This window comes from Olea europaea, chromosome 18, assembly GCF_002742605.1.
Source record: "Olea europaea var. sylvestris chromosome 18, O_europaea_v1, whole genome shotgun sequence".
Lineage (NCBI taxonomy): Eukaryota > Viridiplantae > Streptophyta > Magnoliopsida > Lamiales > Oleaceae > Olea > Olea europaea.
The window spans coordinates 10,227,671-10,251,964 of record NC_036254.1 but is presented as its reverse complement, the minus strand read 5'-3'; the positions used below and the strand labels follow the sequence as shown (position 1 = coordinate 10,251,964).

Below are 24,294 nucleotides of genomic sequence, written 5' to 3'. Positions count from 1 at the left end.
ATATAGTAGTCACAAAAGAAGAGCTCAAAACTTAAATCTACCCTGTTCCACAAGATTAAAAAATTATTTTATACGCATTTCACAAGACACCGAGTTTATAGTATAAAATCCACCCATTTCAGGTACAAACTAAAATCTACCCATTTAATGTCCGACGAACGGCAAGTACAGAACTCCAGAAATTAACACTTAAACAACAAATGAAGAAATTCACCCAAAAAGAAATTTAAATCCATTTTCTTACAAGTAAAAAATATTGTTGTTGCCCTGTTTGATCTGCTCACCGCCGATTTGTCTCTAGTCGATCTACTCATCATCAGTTGTCGAAGATTGTCGAAGATTTTGCTGAGAGAGATACGGAGGTCAACGAGCTAAGTTGAACTGGCTCGCGAGCCTAATTTGAAGCTCGTGTTCGATTTGAGTAAAAATGGTTCAAGCTTTCTTTAGCTCGAGTCGAGTCGAGTTTGTGTTCGGTCAAAATATCAACGCTCAATCTGAGCTTTGGCTCTGGCCTTATGGAATCCAATCGAACCGAGACAGCTCGTGATTTTTTATTTTTTATTATTTTTTTTGAAAAGGCAACCGCGTGACTTCCTACTATGTATTGATGCCTGCAATACACAAGCAAATTCGCTGCTGGAGCTACAGCAACAGTAGCTACTAGCTGCCTGTAATACACAGGCAGCTACAGCAGCCAAAATATCTTTTTTTCACAAATTTGCTCACAAGCCGAAAATGGCCCATGTGGTTCGTCAAGCCACACTGGCTAGCTTGAGCTTCGGCCGAAACTCCAAAATGAAGCTCAGCTCAAGCCTCAGCTGGATTATAACGATCCGCGAATTGGGCATGATCGGACTTTTCTTGGGCTGCTCGAGCTGGTAAGTCAAATTGACATTCCTAGAGAAAGATGGTTAATGTTGCATAAATTTGGCTTCCAAAGAGAAGGTTTTCAAATATCAGATAAGGCAGGGGCTTTCCAGTAAATATCTCGTCCTTTTCAATGGACACGAGAAATTGAAATCCAATATATTGCTACAGGAGCATTATGGACATGTTGATGTACAGCCCGACATACAACAAGCAAAATCCAATATTAGTTTAGGAGAGATTGTTATGTTTTCTAGAATATTAGAAAAATTATGCTATAATCGGCATTTATGTATCCATATTTTTAATTTTGTCCTTCCTAGTTTACCTAATTGATCGTTCAATAAATGAGCATTTAATTCTCTCATTATTATAACACAAAACATAACAAATGTATTCAAAAGCTCCACCCTAATTAAAACTAAAATAAAATAAAATAAAATAACTAATTGTTGCAGGTGCCGTAAAATATTATTAAGCACGCAATCAAAAGAAAAGAGGTTAAATATTTTGTTAATTATATAATACTGTTGTAAAGTATGTGCAACGTGACTATATACATTGGGTTCATTTGATGGAGGTGATTTAAAATAAAATAGTTTCTTTTGAAGAGCAAATCATCATCATCAAAATATAATAATATTAACAAAGGCGGACGTAGAGAAATTGAGTTAGGTGGCACAATCAAACTTTGTACAAATCGATTACTTTATTTTTTATTTTTGAATGATTCGTATTTGACCCGAAAAAATGTAGATTTACATTTCAAAATTATTTTTTCATTAATATTTTGCTAATTATTTTCATCTATTTGATTTTGAATAATAATTTTATTAATATTTTGCTCATCACAAGAAAATATATATTTATGTTTTAAAAAATTGTGTATTTGATACAAACAATCAATTCAAGTAATTGAAAGTAATAGCAAATAACCAATATTCAATACTAATAATCAGTCAGATAAGCACAATTCGTTAGATATAAGTTCAATTTTATATCATCAGTTTAGACACGTGCTATATACACAAATAGAATAGGAGAAAATGCAAATTTTTAGGTTCTAATTAGTTAAAAATTTGATTGAAAAGTGAAAATTTATATTAAATGTGACAATCGTAGAGGAATTATAAATAAATTATAAAAAATTAGAAGAGTTAAGATTTTGGTAAAAGGCTTTAGGGAGAGAATAGGATAGAGCAATAAAAAAGAGAAAAAATTCAAATTTATTGAGATTGTATCTTTGTTTGGTGGGGACTAAAGTCCGATTTTTAGTAAATTTTGATAAAATTTTAGAAGCTCAAGAATCCATGAAATATGTTATTAAAATTAATTATTAACTTTGATTTAGATTTAAATTTAAATTTCAATCGATGCCAAACATGACTTTAAAAAAAAAAAAGGGAGGAGAATCTCAACAGTTGGTCCGCCCATGACTACTAAAAACACGTATCAATGATGTCCACAAGAATAAGTAGAATCAAATGTAAAAAAATAAAAATACTATATTAATAGTTTAGGAAGAATACTTTTAATTATTATTTCATTTTCTCGAACATTGTAACCCAAATTTTCATTTCGTTGGATCTCTGAAATCTCCAAGAACTTGTAAATATTTTGTGAGATGAAGATGATGAGATAAACAATATGTAAAATGCGTAAATGCACAAAAAAAAAAAAAGGAAAAAAAATGAAAACAAATTTTACAAGTGAAAAATATATCAAATTTAACGGTTTTGAGAAAGAGATAGAGAAGGGTCGAAACTACCTCGTTAATCATGATCGACGAACAACTTACCCTCCACACATTTCTATACAAAAACTTATAATAAATAATATAATTATTTTAAACATTTACCAATAAAAATTTTATTTTAGAAGCTGCTTTTTTTTTTTTTTTTTAAATTGAGCTTCCTAAGCATAGTCAAAATATCATAAGGAGGTGTCAACTGTCAAGTAAGTGCATTTTTAGAAGTGGCATTTCAAGGTAGAAAACACTATATACGAGGGGTTCTACTTCTCAAACAGGGCCACATAGGCCTTGTTTTTTCAGGAAGACATGTTGGAGTAGAATAATTCGTTGAAGAGATACATCTTGTTATTTTACTTCATTCATCATTTTTTGTCCAAAATTTTGCATTATTTTGTCTTATTTTTAGGAAAAGTATAAACTATTGTTGAGCTCCTTTTTCATATAAATCTGAATACTACAACTGAGAAGTGAGAAATGTCTCAACCAAAAAGAGATTTTTGCATAGTGTGAGAATATTTAGATTTGCGCATCATGGGTTGATATTAGAGGTGGAGTCGAGGGATAATAAAAAACTATTTGCACAGAATTAATACAAAAATAATAAATGGGTACAGTCCTGGAGCTAAAGCCCACAGCTCCTCTCCATGTTCTTGTGAACATGCTTTGAAGTAGGGTTGATAACGGTTCAGTTATGGGTCGGTTCGGCCAAAATCATAATCGCACGATCAATTTTTTGACCATACTATAACCGCACCATAATCACGTAAATAGGTTCGGTTCGATTAATAACCACGAAAATAAATTATTTTTTATAGGTTCATCCATCAAATTGATATAAAACAATTTATGAAAAAATTCAATGAAAACAAAAACACAATATATTATATTCGACCACGCCTCGGACTTGGCTCAAGTCTATACTAAATCAGTACTGATTGAATTTATCCTCTTTTCGACAAAATTTGAAACAATTTCTGCATCAAATCCTGAAAAATGCGTCCCTGGAATTGGATGCAAAATGCAATCAGTTTACAGATACAACAAAAATGATTGAGATGAAATTTTTGTTCCAATAATCTTGATTAAGAAGGGAGGTCCTGTCTTTTCTTTAAAACTGAAGTCGTGTGGGAAATTTTTTGGAGGTGACGACGGCTTGGACCGTAGAGGTAGTGGAGCGTGCGTGAGCTTGTGGTTTGTGGAAAATGGGGTTTGCATTTATATACTTTCATACTAATGCTATTATTATGGGCTAATGATAAGTGAGCTGGCCTGCTAGGTCAAGTAGATGTAATGGGGAAATTTTGTTTTCGGCTAGATAGAAATATAGTGTAAAGCTCAATAATCAATTCAATTTATTTATTTATTTTTTGCTTTTTTTAGCGAGTTATCGGTTCGGTTTCGGTTCGACGGCGTAAATATCATACCCGCACCGTCACGAACCGATTCATTAAAATCAAATACCATATCCGCCCCATTGCACCGTCGATTCGATTTTTTTCGCTCTATTTGGTTCGGTTAGTCACAATTTTCGATTTTGACGGTTTAAATTGGCATTTCTACTTTGAAGAATTCCCCTCAATCATGTCACTGTTAGAGTTTGTTTGACATGGATTTTTCAAGTGACATATATTTTTTTAGAGGTTGTATAGTTAAAAAGTAAGAAAAAGTTATGAATCATATACAATATGCTATTGAAGATGCTTTTAGAGAAAAAAAATTACAAAAAAAAAAAAATATATATATATATATATATATATGTGTGTGTGTGTGTGTGTGTGTGTGGGATAGAGATTATGAAATGTGATTTTCTTGAAAATGTGTAGTTAAAAAGTTTAAAAATTGAAAAATATGGAAAATAATTTTAAAGAATGTATATTGAAAATAAATATCAAAAAAAGTAATTTTCAAAAAATCACACAAGATGAAGCCTGTTTGACAACTGTTTTGGCAGAAAAATGATTTTTAAATAGTAATTTTAAGAGAATGTGTGATTAAAATAGACAAAGTTTTAGTGTATATGTATAATATTTTATTGCGTAAATATGTTGAAAATGATCACGTAACAATCTATAAAATAAATTAAAGAAAGTCAAACAAGCAAGAAATATCCGCGGTGAAAGAAACTTGTTTTGCCCCATTTAAAATTTAAAATTGTTTGTTAGAGTACCATTCTACTCCTCATATTCACACAATAAAATATTATACACACAAATTTATAAAATTTCTTTATTTTTTAACAACATATTTTTCAAAAAAATACTATTCATAACTTTTTAATTTCTCAAATGATGGGTGACAAACAGAGTCTAAATTCCTAGAGAAGTTTATCGGATGGTTGGTTACGATACTAATAAATTTTTAGACCCTAGAGAAGTTTATAGGATGGTTGATTATGATACTAAAAAAATTATATTTTCCTCAAACCTAATTTTTCTTACACAATCTTTTGATAAAATAATTTTACACGTAAATAATTATATCTATTTTAACCCTACAGCCTATAAATTAATCACTATTCACAAAATTAATTTCAAAACATCAACGTCGAAGTATTCTTCAAGGTCGTTTGGATGAACAATGGATTCCCCCAATTTGTAATCTTTATCTCGAAGAAACGAATCCTAACGTGTTGAGTAGACATTGAAAGACACGCTTGAGTCAACCATCACAAATGGCACATATAAATTGCCTCTGATGGGTCGGTGAACACAGTGCAGATTTTCAGAACGTCCAAACGCGCACGAATTTTGATTCAATCACCTCTTCCACACGCAGACGCAGACAGAAATGGACCTAAGAGAATCCATCAAGAACCAAACACAAGCATCACTTCAGCTTGCACATTACTTGGTTTCGACTGAGGCCAAGGATAAGAATTTGGTGTTCTCGCCGCTCTCGATTCACGTGGTGTTGGGTCTGATCGCGGCCGGATCCAAAGATCAAACCCTTAATCAGTTGCTTAATTTCCTCAAATCGAAGTCCACTGATGAACTCAACTCACTCTCCTCTCAGCTTGTAAATCTCATTTTCGCTGACGGTGGCCCCCTTGGTGGGCCTTGCTTGTCATTCGCTAATGGGGGTTGGATAGATCAGAGTCTCAGCTTGAAGCCCAGTTTTAAAGAAATTGTTGATAATATTTACAAGGCTGCTTCTAATCCTGTTGATTTTCAAACTAAGGTTAGTTTAATTTCTATTTTCAATTATAGAACTCATTAATCTGTTTATCGTTGATCAAGGTTTGATTGTTTCCTTATAACCTTTTTTGCTTATTATTGGTGTCTATAGGTGGTTTGTGTGCTGTCAAATTTCTTTTTTTTTTTTTTTAATCAATTGATACTTTATTGTGTATGTTTCTGAAATTCAATTTGATGGCTTTGACACAATTAATATGATTACATTTGGGAAAAATAGGTGATGAAATTTTCAAAACATATTTCAAAAATTATTACAATTGGTCCATTTCATCCATGTTTATTCGTTTGGTTAATGGAAAAGCTGTTTCTTCCAACTGATTGTTGAACTTATTGCAATTGGTCGATTTATCCGTGCTTTTGTAAATTTTGTTAGGGGAAAGCTGGAGTTGATGTCCAGTATTACCAATGAAAAATGAATTTAGTTCAATTAGTTAAACTACTTTTGCTCGTTTCTATAAATTGTTTGTGAACACTCTGTTTATTTACACATTTTGAGGAACCGCTCATTTCTATCCATTTATAATTTGAACTGTTTAAAAACACTCCCAAACATGTTACTATGTAAATAAACACAAGCAAGTTTAGCTGGAGGAATTTGAGCTTGAATTAAATATAGATTTTGGATTTCCATTAACAAACTTGTTTGGTCCGAGTCAGTATATCTCAAAGAACGATTTGTTTATTGTATGAATTTTCCAAGTTTCAATGGAATTGAGTTTGACCTTGGCTATTCAATAAATCTTGGTTATTAAGTTGCGATTAACTTGAACTTGATTTCATTTATTTAACAGCATATTGGAATGTCATAAGTATGAAAAAACAACTGAAAGGTTTTGTCCTTCACCATAGACCCAATTGGAAGGCTGCTTCATGTCAAAATTGTACTATAGGATCTCGTAAGGTTTGACCCAGGTTAAATCATTGAAGATTATATCTCTCATTTTTTAAAAATTTTCACTTTTTTCTGTTTCTAACTGAAAACTTGACCTTTGTACGTTCAAAAGTTGCTAAACTAAGCCCAAGCAAGCCGAAGGCATTTTCTCCTAATTACTTAGATTTCATCTTCCCAAATACCAAAATAGAATGACATGTAATTTTAAACTTTAAAACACTTGCCATACACCAGTGGTTGTAAATCCATGTGGTGCTTCACATTGTAAGAAAATTTGCATTATTTTTATCCTCCTTTTTTTTTTTTTTTAAAATTGTAAATTCTGTAATTGTTTACAGAATTGTGATAGTTTGATATTATGAAAATATCAAATGGATAACATCCGATTTATTCTTGTCTTCATGTTAGTATTGGTCACCAAGAAATCCCTGTCGAATGGATGAAAAATGCTTCTAGCTCCCTGACTCCAAATTTATTGGGGACGGCTTTGCTTTTGCTTTTGTTTTTTGGTGGTGGTTATGTTCATAAGCATGTAACCAACTTCTGTTTCAAGTATATCTGTAAATGGTACTCATGGCCCATGACATTTAGAATAAACCTTACAAAGAAATAGTTTCTATTGTAATGTCAACGAATTCATGCTGTAAACAATTATTTATCTGCTTGTACACCTTGAGTTGTAGGAGAAAGAGGAACTGGCTGGGTGAAATCATTCATGTTGTAGAACTTCTACTTCTGCAAGTAAATTTCTTTAACAATGTATTAATTGTTATGTTCTTTATTCTTGATATTTCTGAAGGCTGTTGAGGTAATCGGTGAAGTCAATCAATGGGCTGAAAAGGAAACAAGTGGCCTTGTCGAAGAAATTCTTCCACCTGGCTCAGTCGATGCTTCCACGAGGCTCATCTTTGCAAATGCAGTGTATTTCAAAGGAGCTTGGAGTGAGAAGTTTGATGCATCAATTACAAAGGACCATGACTTTTTCCTCCTAGATGGGAGCTCAGTACAAGTACCCTTCATGAGTAGCAAGAAGAAGCAATATATACGTTCCTTTGATGGTTTCAAAATTTTGAGCCTTCCGTATAAGCAAGGTGAAGATAAGCGCAAGTTCTCTATGAACTTCCTTCTTCCAGACACCAAAGATGGATTGCTGGCTTTGGTAGAGAAAGTCAGTTCGGAATCAGGATTCTTGGAGCATCACCTCCCATATCAAAAGGTCGAAGTTGGTGAATTCCGTATCCCAAAATTCAAATTGTCATTTGGGTTTGAAGCCTCGGAAGTTCTGAAGGGACTGTGAGTCGTGTTGCCTTTTTCTGGTGGTGGTCTCACAGAGATGGTGGACTCACAAGTTGGTCAGAACCTTTATGTTTCTAGCATTTTCCACAAGTCATTTATTGAGGTAAATGAAGAAGGCACGGAAGCTGCTGCTGCTTCTGCTGGTCTTGTTAAACTGAGGGGTTTATTAGTCGAGGATGAGTTCGATTTTGTTGCCGATCATCCATTTTTGTTCATCATCAGGGAAGATATGACTGGGGTAGTGCTATTCATTGGGAACGTTCTTAATCCTCTTCTTGGCTGATCAAATGTACTGAACTAGACTATTACGTATACATAAGAGTCTCATACAATCTATCGAGGTATGTATTTTTCTAATTCCTATAGCTTCAATTAGCTGTGCTTTATGATACTGTATTTGTTGCCTGTCATCCAGTTTCTCTTCTTGTTGTAAAGGTGGTTCCATCCACACACTTGACTGCTATGTGCTTTCTAATATCTTTATATGACCATTTTTTGAGGCTGGTCAACATGTTTCTTTTCTTAATTTCAGTTCAACTTGAAACTGGAATATTGATTGCTAGAATACCATTTACATTGTTGTAAAGTCTTCACTTAGCTTGAGCCCCATTTTTTGGAAAATAATGCATTTTGAATAGTAGATTGATGGAGAATATATGGTTAAAAAGTAAAAAAAAAAATTTTGAATTTACGTGTAATATTATTTTATTGAAGGATGTGTGGTTGAAAATGAGTTTTGAAAAACTGAATTTTTGAAAGAATGAGACTCAAACAGAGGTTTGATAACATTTTAACGTCTGTTGAGAAATTCAATAAAACAACATTTAATGTAACAGAGTATACCGTCTGTTGGTTGTATTATTTCTACTTGATTCTATGTTGATTTGTGATTATGAACTACATCTATTCTATACGATTATGGTTAGTTTGGGTCTCCTCAAGGGAAATGGGAGGTCACACTTCACTTAAAATGACTTATTCTTAATCTAGGATAGTAAATGATCAGTGGGTCTCCTCAAGGGAAATGGGAGGTCACACTTCACTTAAAATGACTTATTCTTAATCTAGGATAGTAAATGATCAGTTGATACCTAGATGGCTCATGGTGTGTGGTCATCGATCTGCTATAACACATTGAACTACTTTTGGTCCATTTTTAGATGGTAACTGTTGTATATCTACCCACTTCAACTACTAGTAGTGATGGTGTTCATTACTTGGTTAGAAATAAACGCCTATATCAATGGCGGATCCAGCCTTGAGTTTGGACACGGGTTACAATACAAATATACATCGATTTATGTTTCAATAAAATAATAATAATAATAATAATAATAATAATAATAATAATAATAATAATAAAATACAGTAGACATTTTCAGGGGCGAACACGGGCTATAGCATAGTGGAGCTCATGCTTGGATCCGCCCCTGCCTATATACGCGTAAGCTAGAGATCTTAGCCCTCGACCTCAGCATGACAAGTAAAATTCGATATATAACTCTGCCGAAACAGCCGGTTCCTCTAGTCAAATGGAGGATTTTGCATTTTTCAATGGGTAAATTATATCCACCATTACTTTTTATAATGGGAAGAATACATAATTAGATAGATTTTAAGTTACAATTTCAATTTTGACGAACTTGAGATTTTTATTTTTTTATTTTCCAAAACCCGGGTCATAAATATTAAATTTAGTACATTAATTAAATATATAATTAATAAATTAAGATCGCAATATCATACAGTTTATGATCACAGTTGCGTATTAGTCACAGTTACAAAACGTTACACTTAAAATCACAAATTTTATAGGTTATAACTTTTTATCGATCACAAATTATGAAATTAATTCTTCGCGTATTATTTTTCGTAGAATTGCTCTGCTGGCAATGGTGTGCAGGAGAACATTCTACCCACTACTAATGTGGCAACTTTTGTTTTCCCCTACACTTGCCCAATTTTTTAACTTTTTACCGACCCCCAACCTTTTTACCCCACCCCACACCTACCCCTCACCATCCTTATCACTCATTCTTCATATATAAAGGTTTTTTTTTTCCCTTGTTTTCATCTCAATTTTTGAGGTCATTATGGAATGTCAAATGAAATCGAAATATCACATTTTAAATATTATTTTGAAGTGCTCACGGTCTAATTCTTTGCATCGTTAACGGCGCGTAAAACTGTCAATCGTAGCGAAAGTTATGATGTCTTAAAATATGTCATTCCAAACTAGTATTTAGAGAATTTCGATAATATGCTAATTTTAAAAATTTGCTTTAGTTTAAAGAATTATATCGTAGACATATCGAATGATCCAAAATTTGAATATCAAAAATAATTAAATGATCGTGTCAAAAAGAGATGCATAACTCATTTTTTCCTTTAAAATTTTTCAATTATTTCATTAACGTTTATTATTTTTGCTCAACAAATATATTAATATAATTTACATCATTTTATTAGGATAATTTTACATGACACATGACGTCAAAAATTTTCAAATAATTTAATTATTTTCAATGTACAACCTATATCTGTTTGGATCAAGATGACAAGCAATTTATGAATTCAGTTAGTATACGATCGCCAACAAATTTTTAAAGTTAGTATATTATCGAAATTCTTGAAATACTAATTTTGAATGACCTATTTTGACGCATTGTAACTTTTGCTGTGGTCGGTCATTTCATGCGCTGTTAATGATGCGAGAAGCCAAGCTATGAGCACTTCAAAATGATATTAAAATTCTAATATTTTAACTTTGTTTGACATTTTGACCCTGAAAATTGAGAAAAAAAACAAGAAAAAACATTTATATATAAAGTGTGGGTGTTGGTGGGTAAATAGTTAAAAGGGTGAGATGGGTGTAGAGGGATATTGTTAGAATGTACCTCAATTTTGATTTTTCATATGGTCTATCATGGAGAATTGTATTTGTTAAGAGTGAAATTTCTTTAGCAAGGTCTGATATTTGTCCAGATATTTGTCCACTTGGCTTCATATCCCTAGTAAATTTCCATTTTTAAGGAGTAATACTCTTTGTAAGTAGTACTTATCCATCAACCATCCATGCAACAGTGGATTATTGTAACATTCTTCAATAAATTAAATGTATGCTAAGTTTATGACAGTACTTATTACCAATATTTGATGTAACAATGGGATCACTATCACATTCTTCAATAAATTAAACCGAACTCAATTCATAGGAGAATGAGATAGATATCTCACTGTCATACAAATTGTTGTTTTTAGTACAATGCTTACAAATATCCTTACTCTAAAATTATAGGAAAATGTGGCAGTAACAATACCTCTACATAGAATGCTAATTGCTAATAGGTAAGAATAGATTGTTGTTTGCAGTGCATTGCTTACAAATATCATTATTCCACATTTCACACACACACGTATACGTGCACACACATGGACATGTGCAACTGCACATCATAATAAAGAGCCTATTACTATTGCAAATAATGACAGCTTACCTGATAATCCATTTAGGAAAAAAAAGAAAGAAATTCCTCCTATTATATAATACAGAATTTTACATCTCCAATGTTCCCTGGAGTATTTGAATATTTGGTAGCCACGAAATACTACAAATGATCTTTACTCTAAAAGAGAGAGGGAGGAAAGATAAGAAGTGAAATGTGAACTTGACCATCCCCAATCGTCATAATCTTTTGTTTGCTTCAGCATAACATTGGCTTCACTTAACAAATATAGGTTCTACGATTGCTCTTAAAAAATGTGTCACCAAATGATGGTTTGAATTGGCGTCTTTCTCTAACTCTTGTAATAACGGATATTGTGTACAAGTCAAATTTGGTGTAAACAACACGTCATCAACTGATGTGGATCGGAGCTGGCAACAAAATATATGCAAAGCAGGCATATAGGTGGTCAGCCCACAAGCTTACAACGACTAACCCAATTCATAACTTTCTCAACCTGGTAGATGACTGAGCTATGAGTCTCCAATCAAATCGAGTCTCGAAATTGTATTGGGAACGGACGACCAGATGAAAATCTGTAAAATAATATCATCACCCCATCAAAGTCAGAAATTTAATGTTTATAGAAAAATTAAATCTACCTGCACCATAAGAAGAGTTTTGAAGATATTAATAAATTAATGTTTTTCTCTCTTAACATTTTTAACTTAAATGATTTCACAAAAGGAAGGACCTTTAAAATTTAACAAGATATGAAGCTGCTTGTAAAATATTGAATATTTATCGAACTAGTTCTTCGCATGTGAGATGCACGTAGTGCATTGTAATAGAGAATTTCATAGATGAAATTACCAAATTCTTATTGTAGTCTGCCATTTTTTGCTCATGGTCTACAAGCACTCAACCCCCTCTTCCTCCACCCCTTTCCTCTAAATACGTCTTGTGTACCAATAGGCAATAATGAAAAACAAGGCATACGTTTCCTCTCTTTTTTTGCCCCAAGTTAATGGCAAAGAGACGCTTGTTCCCTCACTGAAAGGAAGAACAAACACATTAGCAACTTTAAAAAATAAAAATAAAAAAATAAAAAAAGGAGTATTATTGATAATTACTTTCAATTAATTTCAGTAAAATTCACCTGAAGCCAAATTTTACACAATAATTCTTCATGAAATCTACCAATCCAATTAACTCACTTTCAAGTCGAACATTTTACAAAACCTGAAGCCATAAATGCAAATAATGAAGGAAGATTGATTGTTGGTTCTCACCTTGAATCCAAAATCCAGTTTTCTGTGATAGTGCTTACTCATAGTCTTCCCCCTAAATTAATTAAAACAAAATAAAAAGTCAACATAGTAGCTAAGTTTCAAGTACAAAAAAGTTGTATAGCTTAATTTCAACTAACGTCTCCACTGTTCTCATCGTCCTCATCACCATTAACCTCAGACTTTGCCTTGTCGAATTCAACAGCCCCTCTAGCCTATAAAAACAGTTTGGCACAAGTCGTTTCAGTATCACAATTCAAACTAAACTGTGTATAACACCGTGCTTCTCATAGATGGATTACCAAATTATTGTTGTAGTCTGCCAAGCAGCATAAAAAAGATAATATATAAGAACAATAGACAGAAATGATAGAGACCAAAAATGCAAATGGGCATACATGAAAAGAAAGCACTTGGAGGTCTCTTTGGCTTGTTTGGATCATACGCTTTCTTTTCCTTCTTGGCCTTCCTTACAGCAAGCCTAATATTACCATTGCAAAATTTATCACAGATAACTATAGTATCAAACAAAATGTGATAAACAAAAAAGAAATAGAAATGCACGCAAAAAATAGCAAAACCCACAGAAAAGTTCGCACTACATTAGGCTAAATGTCAAATTAATTTCAAGTATTTTCATCGGTGAAAAATCAATAAAAACCACTGCACTTAATCTGATGAAGAAATGGTGATTTAATGGAAAAAAACAAAACCCCAAACCTTAATGAGGATCATACCTTTGTTATCACAGACAATGCTACATTGAGTGCAGTGAACCACTTCATATGACGAAGGATGAAGAGGGAGCTGTCTTTAGATTAAGTTTTGATTGAAGGGAGACCTCTATCAAGTGCCAATTGAACATGTCTACCTGTTGGCTCATATGCTGTCACAGATCAGCTTAAGCGATAGAAGACGAGCATTAAAGCTACCAGACCCACAACTAATATCAAGTACAGTGTGCAATAGCAATTGAGAAGAAGAAAATCTTCATATAAAAGACAGATCTATTGTGATGTAACTTCCATCAAAAAGGAAGAGGAAACATATTTGTTGTTTCAAGAGTAAAATAAATTTAATTATGTTGATGCTGTTAATAAAAAATATTTGGCTCAAAATACTTAATAGAGTTGAAGTCGACCAAAACTAAAAGCAAGAAATGAAGCTATACATAGCAAGTTAAAACTTACGACAATCCTATCATTTCAGCAACCAGGTGAGAGTAATCTTTAACGCCATCAATCATCATTCCATCGTTTGAGCGGAAAGAAATTCGATTTTCTTCTAGCAACATTAGCCTATAAAATGTACAACAATAAACCATTACGAAAGCAGATGTGAAAAGCTACACTAGTTACCTAACAACACAAGGTGAATATATGTTTTAAGTGAAATCTGCTTCCACACACGGAATGCCATCTATCAATATGAATAACAGATCCAAACGCGCAAGGATGATATACTTTCCACACTCACACAACCTTTTTTTTTCCGGACACCTTAAATAAAATGGACTCAAGCAACAAAACCTATTTTCCTGAAATTCCTCGTATGATCTTCCAACTACATTATCAACACAATCCAATTATCATCTAAATACTTCTACAAGAATTCCGTAAAGATATATGACAAAGAAGGGGAAACTAAGAGATGATAAATATTCATCTTTTGATAAAATAAATTCAAGTATACTTTGCAACCCAGCAGAGCAAATTCAACTTCCAAATAGCATTTGCAACATGGAATTCGTTTTAAATTTAACTTGATGGCTCATCAATACATAATATCAATTTCAAAATATCAACAAAAATTCAAATAATTGGACATATTTCACATTTTTACAGTTGAACTCTGTGAAAATACAATTTGACAAAAAAGATATCCCCAAGAAATTGCCAAATTGAAGTCAGTACATACCATATAAAAAAAGAATAGAACCAATTAATGAAACACATGCTGAAATCCCCAAACAGTAAAAGACAGAAGAACTTATTAACTAATCAACCCAAAACTAATGAAAAGAATTTTGACATCAGCAATTAGTTTACTATAAAAACACATCTTATAATCAGCAATTTGGGTCCACAATGATTATAAACCCGAGTCAGGATTTCAACTCAAATGATTAATACAAAATCACAGGCAAATATGAAATAACCACACAAACTCACACAGATACTGCAATAATTCATCAGCTGAAGGAAACTGAATTAATTCAAAAAATTAAAGTTGTACCGAGTTCAAGTTGGAGTGAGCTGAAAAACAGCATAGCTAAAAAATGTAACATCTTATCGTCCTCGACTCAAATGATTCTTCTTGACAGGCAATATGCTCACAGCAACATTCTGGGCACATATATTCCAGATTAGGATTAAAAAAAAAAAAAAAAACCTACTTGATCAACTAAATTAAGAAACAGAATACTGAATAATTGAATTTAACAAATTAGTACATCAATTTATTATGTTATAGAAGGTCTAGGATAATTCAATATTATCAATAATTTTTTAAAATATTTACCAAAAAAAAATTAATAAATACGAAAGTGAAAATTCAAAGAAGCCAAAATTTATAACCAGTGAAGAAGTCCCATACAAAGGAATAGAATCCATAAGAATTAGAATGAATTAATAACATTAAAAAAATGCATACCAAGAAGATGTATAACTGCAAACTTAAAATGATTGAACTTTCCAAATTGAAATAAAGTTTTCGATTAAAAAGCGTTCACATAAAAAATTAATCGGTTTCTTAATTTAATTGCATGAAATTGTGAAGCAATGATTCAAATCTTCAGATTGGATTAAAACATCCAATTCATACGGATGAATGTAATCCTGTAACTTTAAATCATCCCAAAACCCTGGACATAACAAAGAACGTCAAAATAGACCCCAAATTAAAACGAAATTGAATAAAAATGAAAAAGAAAATTTATAAAATAGCAATCGTAAAACATGGTACCTCATACCTTAAACCACACCAAAATCACACGAGAAAGGATTGTCGGCCAGTCAAGAAAATTTTCAGAGACTAAACAGATTTCTTGACCTTTATAGAAGGCAACCCCCAAAAGGAAAAGTTCAATCAAAGAATTAATCAGAAAACATTACTAAAATCATGAAAAAAATAAAAAAATAAATAATAATAATAATAATAATAATAATAATAATAATAAAAAAGCAAGAAAATGTTTACTCCTGAACATAGCTTCAGTCACAAATCCTGCCATATAATTTCACTGAGGAATTTATACAAACACTTAAAACGCAAAAGAATCGAACAAAAAACTTACTTGAAGGTCTAATGAAGAGACACATTCATTCCATCTTGTGTTCTTACAAGTAATCAGAAAATGCCTACACCAAAACGATGTCATTTTTATTAGTTCCATTCAAATGGCGTAGGAACCTCCAATCTACAAGAAAAGTTTGAAAACGCATGCCACATAAAAACCTAAAAATGCATAAACATGCAGTAAGTCAAATCAATGCATTTCCAGTTTGCTAAAGCAGATCGAAGCAAAATATTAATAATTTAACCACATTCGACTAACAATTATCACTCCGATTTTATCTATTTGATAGAATTTTACTGTTAGTACAAAAAGAGGCTAATTTTAGCGCCATAGCCAATCAATTACTTGATTGTTGGTACATCGGCTCTGATATTGATTTATGCTGCAGAGCAGAAGCACAAATATAAGATACAGAGTGGCATGAACACTTGAATAGCTATTGCAGAAAGGGAGATCCACTATTTGCTGCAGAAAATTCACATTCTGATTTGAAAACAAAATTAACAGAAATGTCGAAAAGTATTTTGCATGAAATGATGTTGGATTCATAGGTATCAAATTAAATATGTTACCTCGTGGAATTGAATTCATGGACATGGATAATAGATGGATCGAGAATCAATTTGGACGTCTGGAATGTCAGCAATGATGGGCCAGTAGTCTCCTTTGTTCTTCAAACACCGTTTCTCAAGAAGTGGGCAACCTCGAATGTGAAGGCTCAAAAGCTTTTCAAGGTAATCTCCCATAGGCAACGCCTCAAGCTTTGGGCAACGATAGATGTTTAACTCTTGAAGAATGGTGAGGCTTTGGAAGCCCTTTGATAGTGTTTCGAGATTCGGCAGGTCATCCAACGACAAAATTGTTAGAGATGGAGGAAGCACACAGTGTTCTTCGTCAGCATTGTTAGTGAAGGAAACCAGCTCAGGACATCCACCAAATGTAAAGTGATTAAGAGAGGTGAGTTTGTGTAGGCCCCACTCCCCCGGGGGCTTTAGTTTTCCGCAATTTCTGATTTGAAGGCTAGACAGATTTGGAGGAATATTCTCTTGGGGAAAGAGTTCCATTAATGAAGCACAAGAAGATACATCCAGGGACGAAAGTAGATCCATCCGATCAGGTAAGGACTTGAGATGTTGACACTTACTTATCCACAGTGACGAAAGGGACGAAAGTAGATCCATCCGATCAGGTAAGGACTTGAGATGTTGACACTCTCTTATCCACAGTCGTTTTAAATTTGGTGTGGGCAAGCCTCCATTGGGAAACAATTCTAGACCATCACAAGACTTTATGCGTAGGTCAGTGAGACTTTGGTAATTGGAGCCCGAGCCTAGTAAATTTGCCAAATTCAAATTCACATGAGTAATATTTAGATAATCAAGCGAGGGGCTGCAATCCTGTAATTTCATCATCGTCCTTAATAATGGACAATTTTCAATAGACAAATTCTCAAGACAAGATATTTTATTAGGCAACAACTTCAGAGCTTCACAATTTCTTATATAAAGTCTCCTAAGATCGGGAAGAACATCAATCTCTTGAAGGGAAAATAGCTTAGGACAACTGCCAATATCCACGTGTTGTAGGTCGACTAGGTTTCGTGCAGTACTATCACCTGGCCATAGAGTCTCAAGGTTGTGGCATTCACCAACTGTAACACTTTTAAGTGTAAAAGGAAACTGTTCAAATGCTTTGATAATTGAAGTTAATCCAACAATTCTAGACAACTGTATGCTGGTTAAAGATTTCAAATTCTGCATATGATTTAGCACCACCTCATTACACCCAGAAGCATTTATGTCACGTAGGGATGGCAGTAAAAGATTTGGAAGACTGACCAATTTTGAACAATCAGTTATAATCAATGAGCATAGCTTAGGAAGTTGGATAACACCTCCTATTCCAACCCATTCCTCCCAGTTAGACATGCCACTAAAAGTCAGATTAATGAGTGATGGAAAAGGTAATTCTCCATGGCCTCTATTTCCATAAAATTCAGGTCCAATCACTTTTACTTGATCAATGCCTCGAATGCTTAAGTCTCTTAGCAAGGGTAGTTGCCCTAAAGGTGGCAAAGTCGTGCAATTTTTACAATTTTTGAAGCTTATCCTTGCTAACTTAAGGAATGCTGAATCTTCAATCCAATTAGAGAAATTCTCACCCCCGTAATACTTGATTTCAAGTGTTGATAAGTTCTTATGGGGCTTTAATGCATTAAGCACATTCAATTCTAAAATTTTATTACGAGGATCATCAAAGCCTGCGCTCCATTTCAAACTTATTCTGTTGAGGCTTGGCTTATCCATTAGCCTTGCTTCCGTTGCTTCTTTAACATTCACAACATTTTGCAATTCCTCAATAGAAATATTACCTTGTAGAAATGATAGATTGCCCAACTCCTTTAAACTCATTCCATTATTTTTACTTGCAGTCATCTTAGTTAACGTTCGCAAACTTGTTAGTTGAGCAATTCCCTGAGGCATCTCATGTAAATTGCAAGTATGAGAAATGTCCAGATACCGAAGTTTAACAAGATTTTCCATGCTTGTGGGTAATTTGGTAAGTCTACTACAACCACTTAGAATCAACACTTGTAAATTGATAAGAGTGCACACAGATTTAGGCAACCACCTCAGTCTTGTTCCAGCTAGGCCCAGGTATCGTAAATGTCTTAAATCACCAATAGAATCTGGCAACTCATAAATGGCATAACCATTCAAGGATAGCACTCTTAAGCAGTATGAATTTGCGAATAGGTGAAGCAAAATTCTTTGGGATAAGTAATTAAATGGCGTCTCAACAGGTAGTGGCAAAAAGGTTCTCAACTTTTGAACTTTGTCAAGAAAGTTAAATCTAGGATAAGTTTCATACATCCTGCCCTTGAATGACAAGTGACGGACCTTTACAGAAATCTCCTGCAGTTCATCATCCATCCTCAAACATTTATCACCAGCAACAGACATAGCTAGATCGTTAAAGAGGTCGTGCATCACAAAGCGTGAAGCATAGGCACTTGATTGTTGGAAGAATGATCTAGCCAATAGTTCATCAAAATATTGACTACCTACATCTTCAATTAACTTATCTTTCTTTGTTTCCTGCAGAAGACCTTCAGCCATCCAAAAGTACACTAGTTGTAACTTGTCAAATTCATAGTCCTTGGGAAAGAGAGCACAGTAAGCAAAGCATCTTTTCAATTCCGGAGGAAGATGGTGATAACTCAGTTTTAGAGCAGGAAGAATTTCACTCTTTTCTTCATTCATCCAGATCTCACTTTAAAACACCTCTTCCCAATCTTCAGGACCAACTGCCATGACGCGAAGAAGCCCCCCAAGGGCCTTTACTGCCAGGGGCAACCTCTTACATCTTTTTACCATAGACTGACCAATCTCTATTAAATCTGGATGACCGTCAAAAGTTTTAGCTCCAAATGCATGTTGAGCTAGCAATGATAAAGCATCGCCCTCTGATAACAGATCCAAATTGTATGCTGGAATTTCAGACATGATTTTGGCCACCCTTTCTTGTCGAGTGGTAATGATGATTGTGCTTCCAGGTTTTCCAGCAAGAAAAGGTTTGCTTAGGTCCTCCCAATCTCCGTAATTTTCATTCCAAATATCATCTAAAACTACTAGAAATTTCTTGTTTGAAAGGCTCTCCTTTAGTTTGTTCTGAAGCGTGTCAAAATTTTCATAATCACACTTTCCACCAGAAGAAACTGACTCAAGAATGTTTTTTGTTACTCTTACAGCATCAAATTCATCTGAAACGCAAGCCCATCCCTTAAGATCAAACTTGTCCTTCAATCTTTCATCATTATACACAAGTTGGACCAGAGTTGTTTTGCCGATACCTCCCATGCCCACAATTGGAATCACGGATATTTGACTATCATTTGATTCAACACCAAATAAGATTTTCAGTATTTCCTCCTTGTCATTCTCTCTTCCATAAACTTTCGATTTTACCACAAGCGAAGTTGTTGGCAATCTCCTATAAGACCTTCCCATTACATTTTCCACCAAATTGAGAATTTTTTTCTGTTCTTCCAGAAATTTCAACCGGCCACTAATCTCTTTTAGCTTGGAAGCAATCCCGCGATCAGACATGAAATCAGTGAAAGAAAGATTAGTACAACAAGTGGGGACGAGCCTTTTTACCTTACTGGTGCTGCCTTTATTTTCCTTTAATTTGCGCTGCAAAGCTTCAGTATTCAACTCATCCACTAAGTCTTCAAGATCATGAGCCAAATCTTCCAGATCATTTAGCCACTCTTTCACATGTTTGTCCGTTGTTTGCTTGTTTTCAGCATCAGTAAGCACAGCCTGGATCCTCATCAAAGTTGTCTTCAATTCTACCAGCTGGGCGTCGATTCCTACATGACGCAGAAATTTCAGTAGCTCACCAGAGGCCAGCTTTTCAAGCAAAACGGTGAGAATTGCACCTAGAAAAACTTCGACGATAGCCATTGTTATCTTTTTCGTAAGACAGGAAGCAAGAGCCAAGATATAAGGGGGATGAATGCAAGTGAGATTGACTGGTATTATGTATATATGAAAGTCGTCTGCTGGTGGTTGGGTTCAATTATACAACATGGTGGGGTCAATGAACACGGAGAAATTTCATTGGTTCAATTAATCAACATGGTGGGGCCAAAGAAAACGACGCAGGCAACGGTGAAACTGATCAATAACAATGGATTGTGTGGCCCAGCAAAGCTCTTCGAAAAAACTTAGCACTTTTACAAATATTCAAAATCGTGCAACCAGAATCTCAATTTATTTTGACTAATCCTTTTTGGAATAATTATTTGGAAAATATTTATTCACGCATTTATTCAAAGGAAAATGCTATTTGTATATTTTATCAACTATGCATACATTAAGGTTGACATTGTATGATGTATAAAAATATGTCATGAATTATTTGAAGTGTTGTTGAAATTAAGGGTAAAAAAGTGTGTCACCTCATAGTTTAAAAAATAAAAAAATTGAGGCCTTTTCTTCATTAAAATTATATTACACGCAATCAAAAAAATTTCCTTCCTTTTTAACCACAAATTCTCTTTCAATCTACTATTCTAAAATACATTCTTCAAAAAGAATGTGGCTCAAGCACACCCATTATGTTGATACGTCTTATATTTCAACATTGTGCTTATTAAATCCATATAATTAAACACTATGCATTGGTTTGGGATGGATTTTGCCTTGATTTTAATCCAAAATTTGACTGTTGTATTCCTGTAGATAGGTCCTTTTTTCTCGGTAATCATTATATAATTTATAACATTTTACCACAATGCCCTTTTCCAATGAAGGATAAAATAAGGGAGAAAGCTGTTTGTACAGCACCTTTTGGTGCTTTACATGTACAGCCCCCTCATATCGAGGGGCCCATGCCATTTTTTTAGTGTCACACCCCTCCCCCCCGATGATAGGAGGCTGTAAGCCGTGTTGTGTACCGAGCTATGCACACAGCACGGCTCTAAAATAAGAGTTAAAGGATGTGTTTGTCATTCAACCTAATTCAATCGAATATTGCGGCTACCTTGCACTGACACAACACTGTGTAACGGTTGCAAACTTGCTTAAAATTTGATGCAAAATCCCTCTAAGATAGGCGCTATATATACATACTGTTTTTAAATTTCTATCGCACTCTAAACCTGTTCCTATTACAATTTCAAAATTTTTGAAAAAATATTATATCCCCATTATATATAACATCAACCTTCTCCCAATTTAATAATTAATTATATAAATAAAAAATTGTAAGATATGATTACATAAACCCCTATAATATCAGTGGATCAATCACCATTGTTTTAAATTTAAGAAAATCAAGAAAGAAAGAAGGGGGGGGGGGGAGAAAGAGATAATCCCTACAGGAAACTCAAATTCTTGTTTAAATAATCCCAGCAGAAAAGATAGCTATCAATATTATTAATTCAAAAAATTAAGAGAAAAAAAAGATAATCTCAACAGAACTAAAATAATTTGTATTAAAATTTCTTGCTGATACAACTTGAATTTAAAATGCATATCCAAACAAAAATTAAGAATGTTCACATACTAAATTCATTATGCTTACAATGAAAGGCAATCCTACTTTTTCAAATTCTTTTTTCATATATTGTTATGTCTATATGCATTTGCTCTTACGATGTGTCTTTCATTGTTGTTTTGACTATAGTCAAAGAGGATATTTTATAAATATTAGAATTTTATTTAAACATAAATTTAAAAGAATATAAAAAGTTCAAAAGAATTTAATGAAAATAAATATTGGTGGATAAATTTAGACTAATATATTTTTATTTAATTTTATAATGATATTTAAGTAAATTTAATAAGGTTAAAAATATAATATAATTTTCTTTTTTGAAAGTAGATAAATATAATAATGGCGGATGTAAATAGCATCTCCTTTTTTAATTTAGAAATTAAATAAAATTGTTGGTGTTAGTGTGAAAACGATGTATTGTCAAACATGAAATAATACTCCCTTTAGAAATCAACATAGCACTATAAAAATCATAAGAGACATTAAGATTTATTGAGTAGACATTTTAAACTTTTACCAAAAGTTTATAAGGATTGAAGCGATTTTTCTAAGGTCTATAATTTAATTTTTGGTGTAATTAAAAGAAGATGTCCACACACTAGTGTAATCTTGATTTTGATGAATAGAAGGCTTGAAACTTAAATCAAATTATTGGAATCAAAATTGAAATTTCACAATTCAAAAGACTGAAATTTCGCTATTCATATCTGATTTAAGAATTAATTATCGAATTTGGGTAAATTTTAGATATTTTTTATTTATTGATTAAATTTACATGTAAACATCCAGTAACGATCTTGATTTCTTAAATTGATTTTATTTTTATTTTTCGGGTGATTCTTATTTCACATTCCAACAATAAATTCTAAAAGAAATATGATTTTTATTGCTCAAGGATTAAATTAATTAGGCATGAAAGATTGTTTCAATAAAACTAGTATTCGTTTCATTGTTGATGACAATCACAAAATTAAAATAATGAAATAGGCTGGAAATTAAAAATGCAAAGTATATTTATGTTAAGCAAGAAAATATAAAGGAAATTCCTCAAATTAAAAGATAGATTAGTATAAATTGCCAAATTGAATTGAAGTCATGTTCTATTTTCGAAATGGATTCATGAGATCTTTAGATTATTACAATGAAACATAAAGTCAAAAGAAAGATTTCCTAAATAATGTTATGTGAAAGTCCGATAATTTGTCACGCAATATTGTAATGACAGTCATTGATTATGATGTGTTAATTGTGTAGATAAGATCTATGAATAGATTCACATATGAAATGACATATTTTTTAGCACCATTTAATATCATCATCAAATAGCACAGGTTTCGAATGGTTGGAATCGTTCCATTTGTGTAAATTAATGGAGGATCATCTTGTCTGCATATAACTAAGCATCTGCATGTGAATTAATTATACGGATGATTCAAAACTAGAAAAATAAATGTGTACCTAGCCGCCAAGGCTCGAGACCACACCAGTTGGACTTAGGTAGAGGCTCGTGGTCCACGACCACCTATATACAAAAGATAAACTTTATTTATTTTAAAACTAATTTTGAAAAAAAAAATTGTTCGTAACTCGGCTTAATAAGGGCCTAATTGATCTCATATTTTTATAGATTTGTTTGGCCAAACGAAAAGCTAAAACCATTGGTCTTTCTCATGAGTCAAGAAGAAATGCTCTTTTGTTGTGTTTAAAGTTATCTATCTATAAAAATAATTTTAAGTAACGAAACTTAAAAATTTATATTTCATAAAATAAGTAAATTTATTACACAATGTAGTCCATTTATCATGTTGGGCATAGAGCAGTCCGTAGGTAAACTCTCATGGGGCACAATCAGTGGAGTTCACATGGTGGACCATATAGTTCCTACAATGTCTTGTCACATTTCAACACTGAAAAAGAATTTTTCTTAACGGTAGTCAAGAAAATGGCATAGACAAGATAGTTTTACTACACTTACACCATGGTTCACAACTAGTTTGTACTCTTTGACGTGACAAACAATTTTACATTGATTTTAACAATATTTATTCAAATTAACGATCTTGATTTTGACCTTCAAAAGTTTCAAACTACCATGGTGTACAACTAGCCTAATTCTAGGCAAAATGTGTTTTGGTAATTTTCTTTCTAATATTGGAAAATTGCGAGCACATCCTCAATCTTTAACTCCTTATG

The 24,294-nt window shown here is 33.0% G+C and overlaps 2 protein-coding genes and 1 pseudogene across 9 annotated transcripts; 1 reads left to right on the top strand and 2 right to left on the bottom strand.

Moving 5' to 3' along the window:
• The first annotated feature begins 5,190 nt into the window (after positions 1-5,190).
• On the top strand, positions 5,191-8,506 carry LOC111367426 (annotated as a pseudogene).
• A 3,012-nt stretch (positions 8,507-11,518) lies between these two features.
• On the bottom strand, positions 11,519-19,319 carry LOC111367423 (putative disease resistance protein At3g14460). Of its 8 annotated transcripts, none has more exons than XR_002697815.1 (9): positions 16,333-16,575; positions 16,033-16,096; positions 14,973-15,082; positions 13,928-14,035; positions 13,475-13,608; positions 12,878-12,952; positions 12,741-12,792; positions 12,322-12,501; positions 11,519-12,044 (listed from the first exon to the last, which is right to left on the bottom strand). XR_002697815.1 is itself a non-coding variant. In XM_022988283.1 (9 exons), the coding sequence occupies exon 1, from the start codon at positions 19,296-19,298 to the stop codon at positions 16,623-16,625; it is 2,676 nt and encodes an 891-aa protein (XP_022844051.1). In that variant the 5' UTR covers positions 19,299-19,319; the 3' UTR covers positions 11,519-12,044; positions 12,322-12,501; positions 12,741-12,792; positions 12,878-12,952; positions 13,475-13,608; positions 13,928-14,035; positions 14,973-15,082; positions 16,033-16,096; positions 16,608-16,622. The 8 variants fall into 8 exon arrangements, 6 of the variants coding, with proteins under 6 accessions (XP_022844051.1, XP_022844052.1, XP_022844055.1 ...); XM_022988283.1 differs by lacking the exon at positions 16,333-16,575 and adding an exon at positions 16,608-19,319; XM_022988284.1 differs by lacking the exons at positions 14,973-15,082; positions 16,333-16,575 and adding exons at positions 13,136-13,218; positions 16,608-19,319.
• Positions 19,182-20,824, bottom strand: LOC111367425 (putative disease resistance RPP13-like protein 1). Its single transcript, XM_022988288.1, has one exon. The coding sequence runs from the start codon at positions 20,502-20,504 to the stop codon at positions 19,311-19,313; it is 1,194 nt and encodes a 397-aa protein (XP_022844056.1). The 5' UTR covers positions 20,505-20,824; the 3' UTR covers positions 19,182-19,310.
• Between the last annotated feature and the right edge of the window lie 3,470 nt (positions 20,825-24,294).

Bases quoted from the DNA above. Each gene is read 5' to 3' on its own strand.
- LOC111367423 (XM_022988283.1), bottom strand. From the start codon at position 19,298: ATGAATGAAGAAAAGAGTGAAATTCTTCCTGCTCTAAAACTGAGTTAT.
- LOC111367425 (XM_022988288.1), bottom strand. From the start codon at position 20,504: ATGGCTATCGTCGAAGTTTTTCTAGGTGCAATTCTCACCGTTTTGCTT.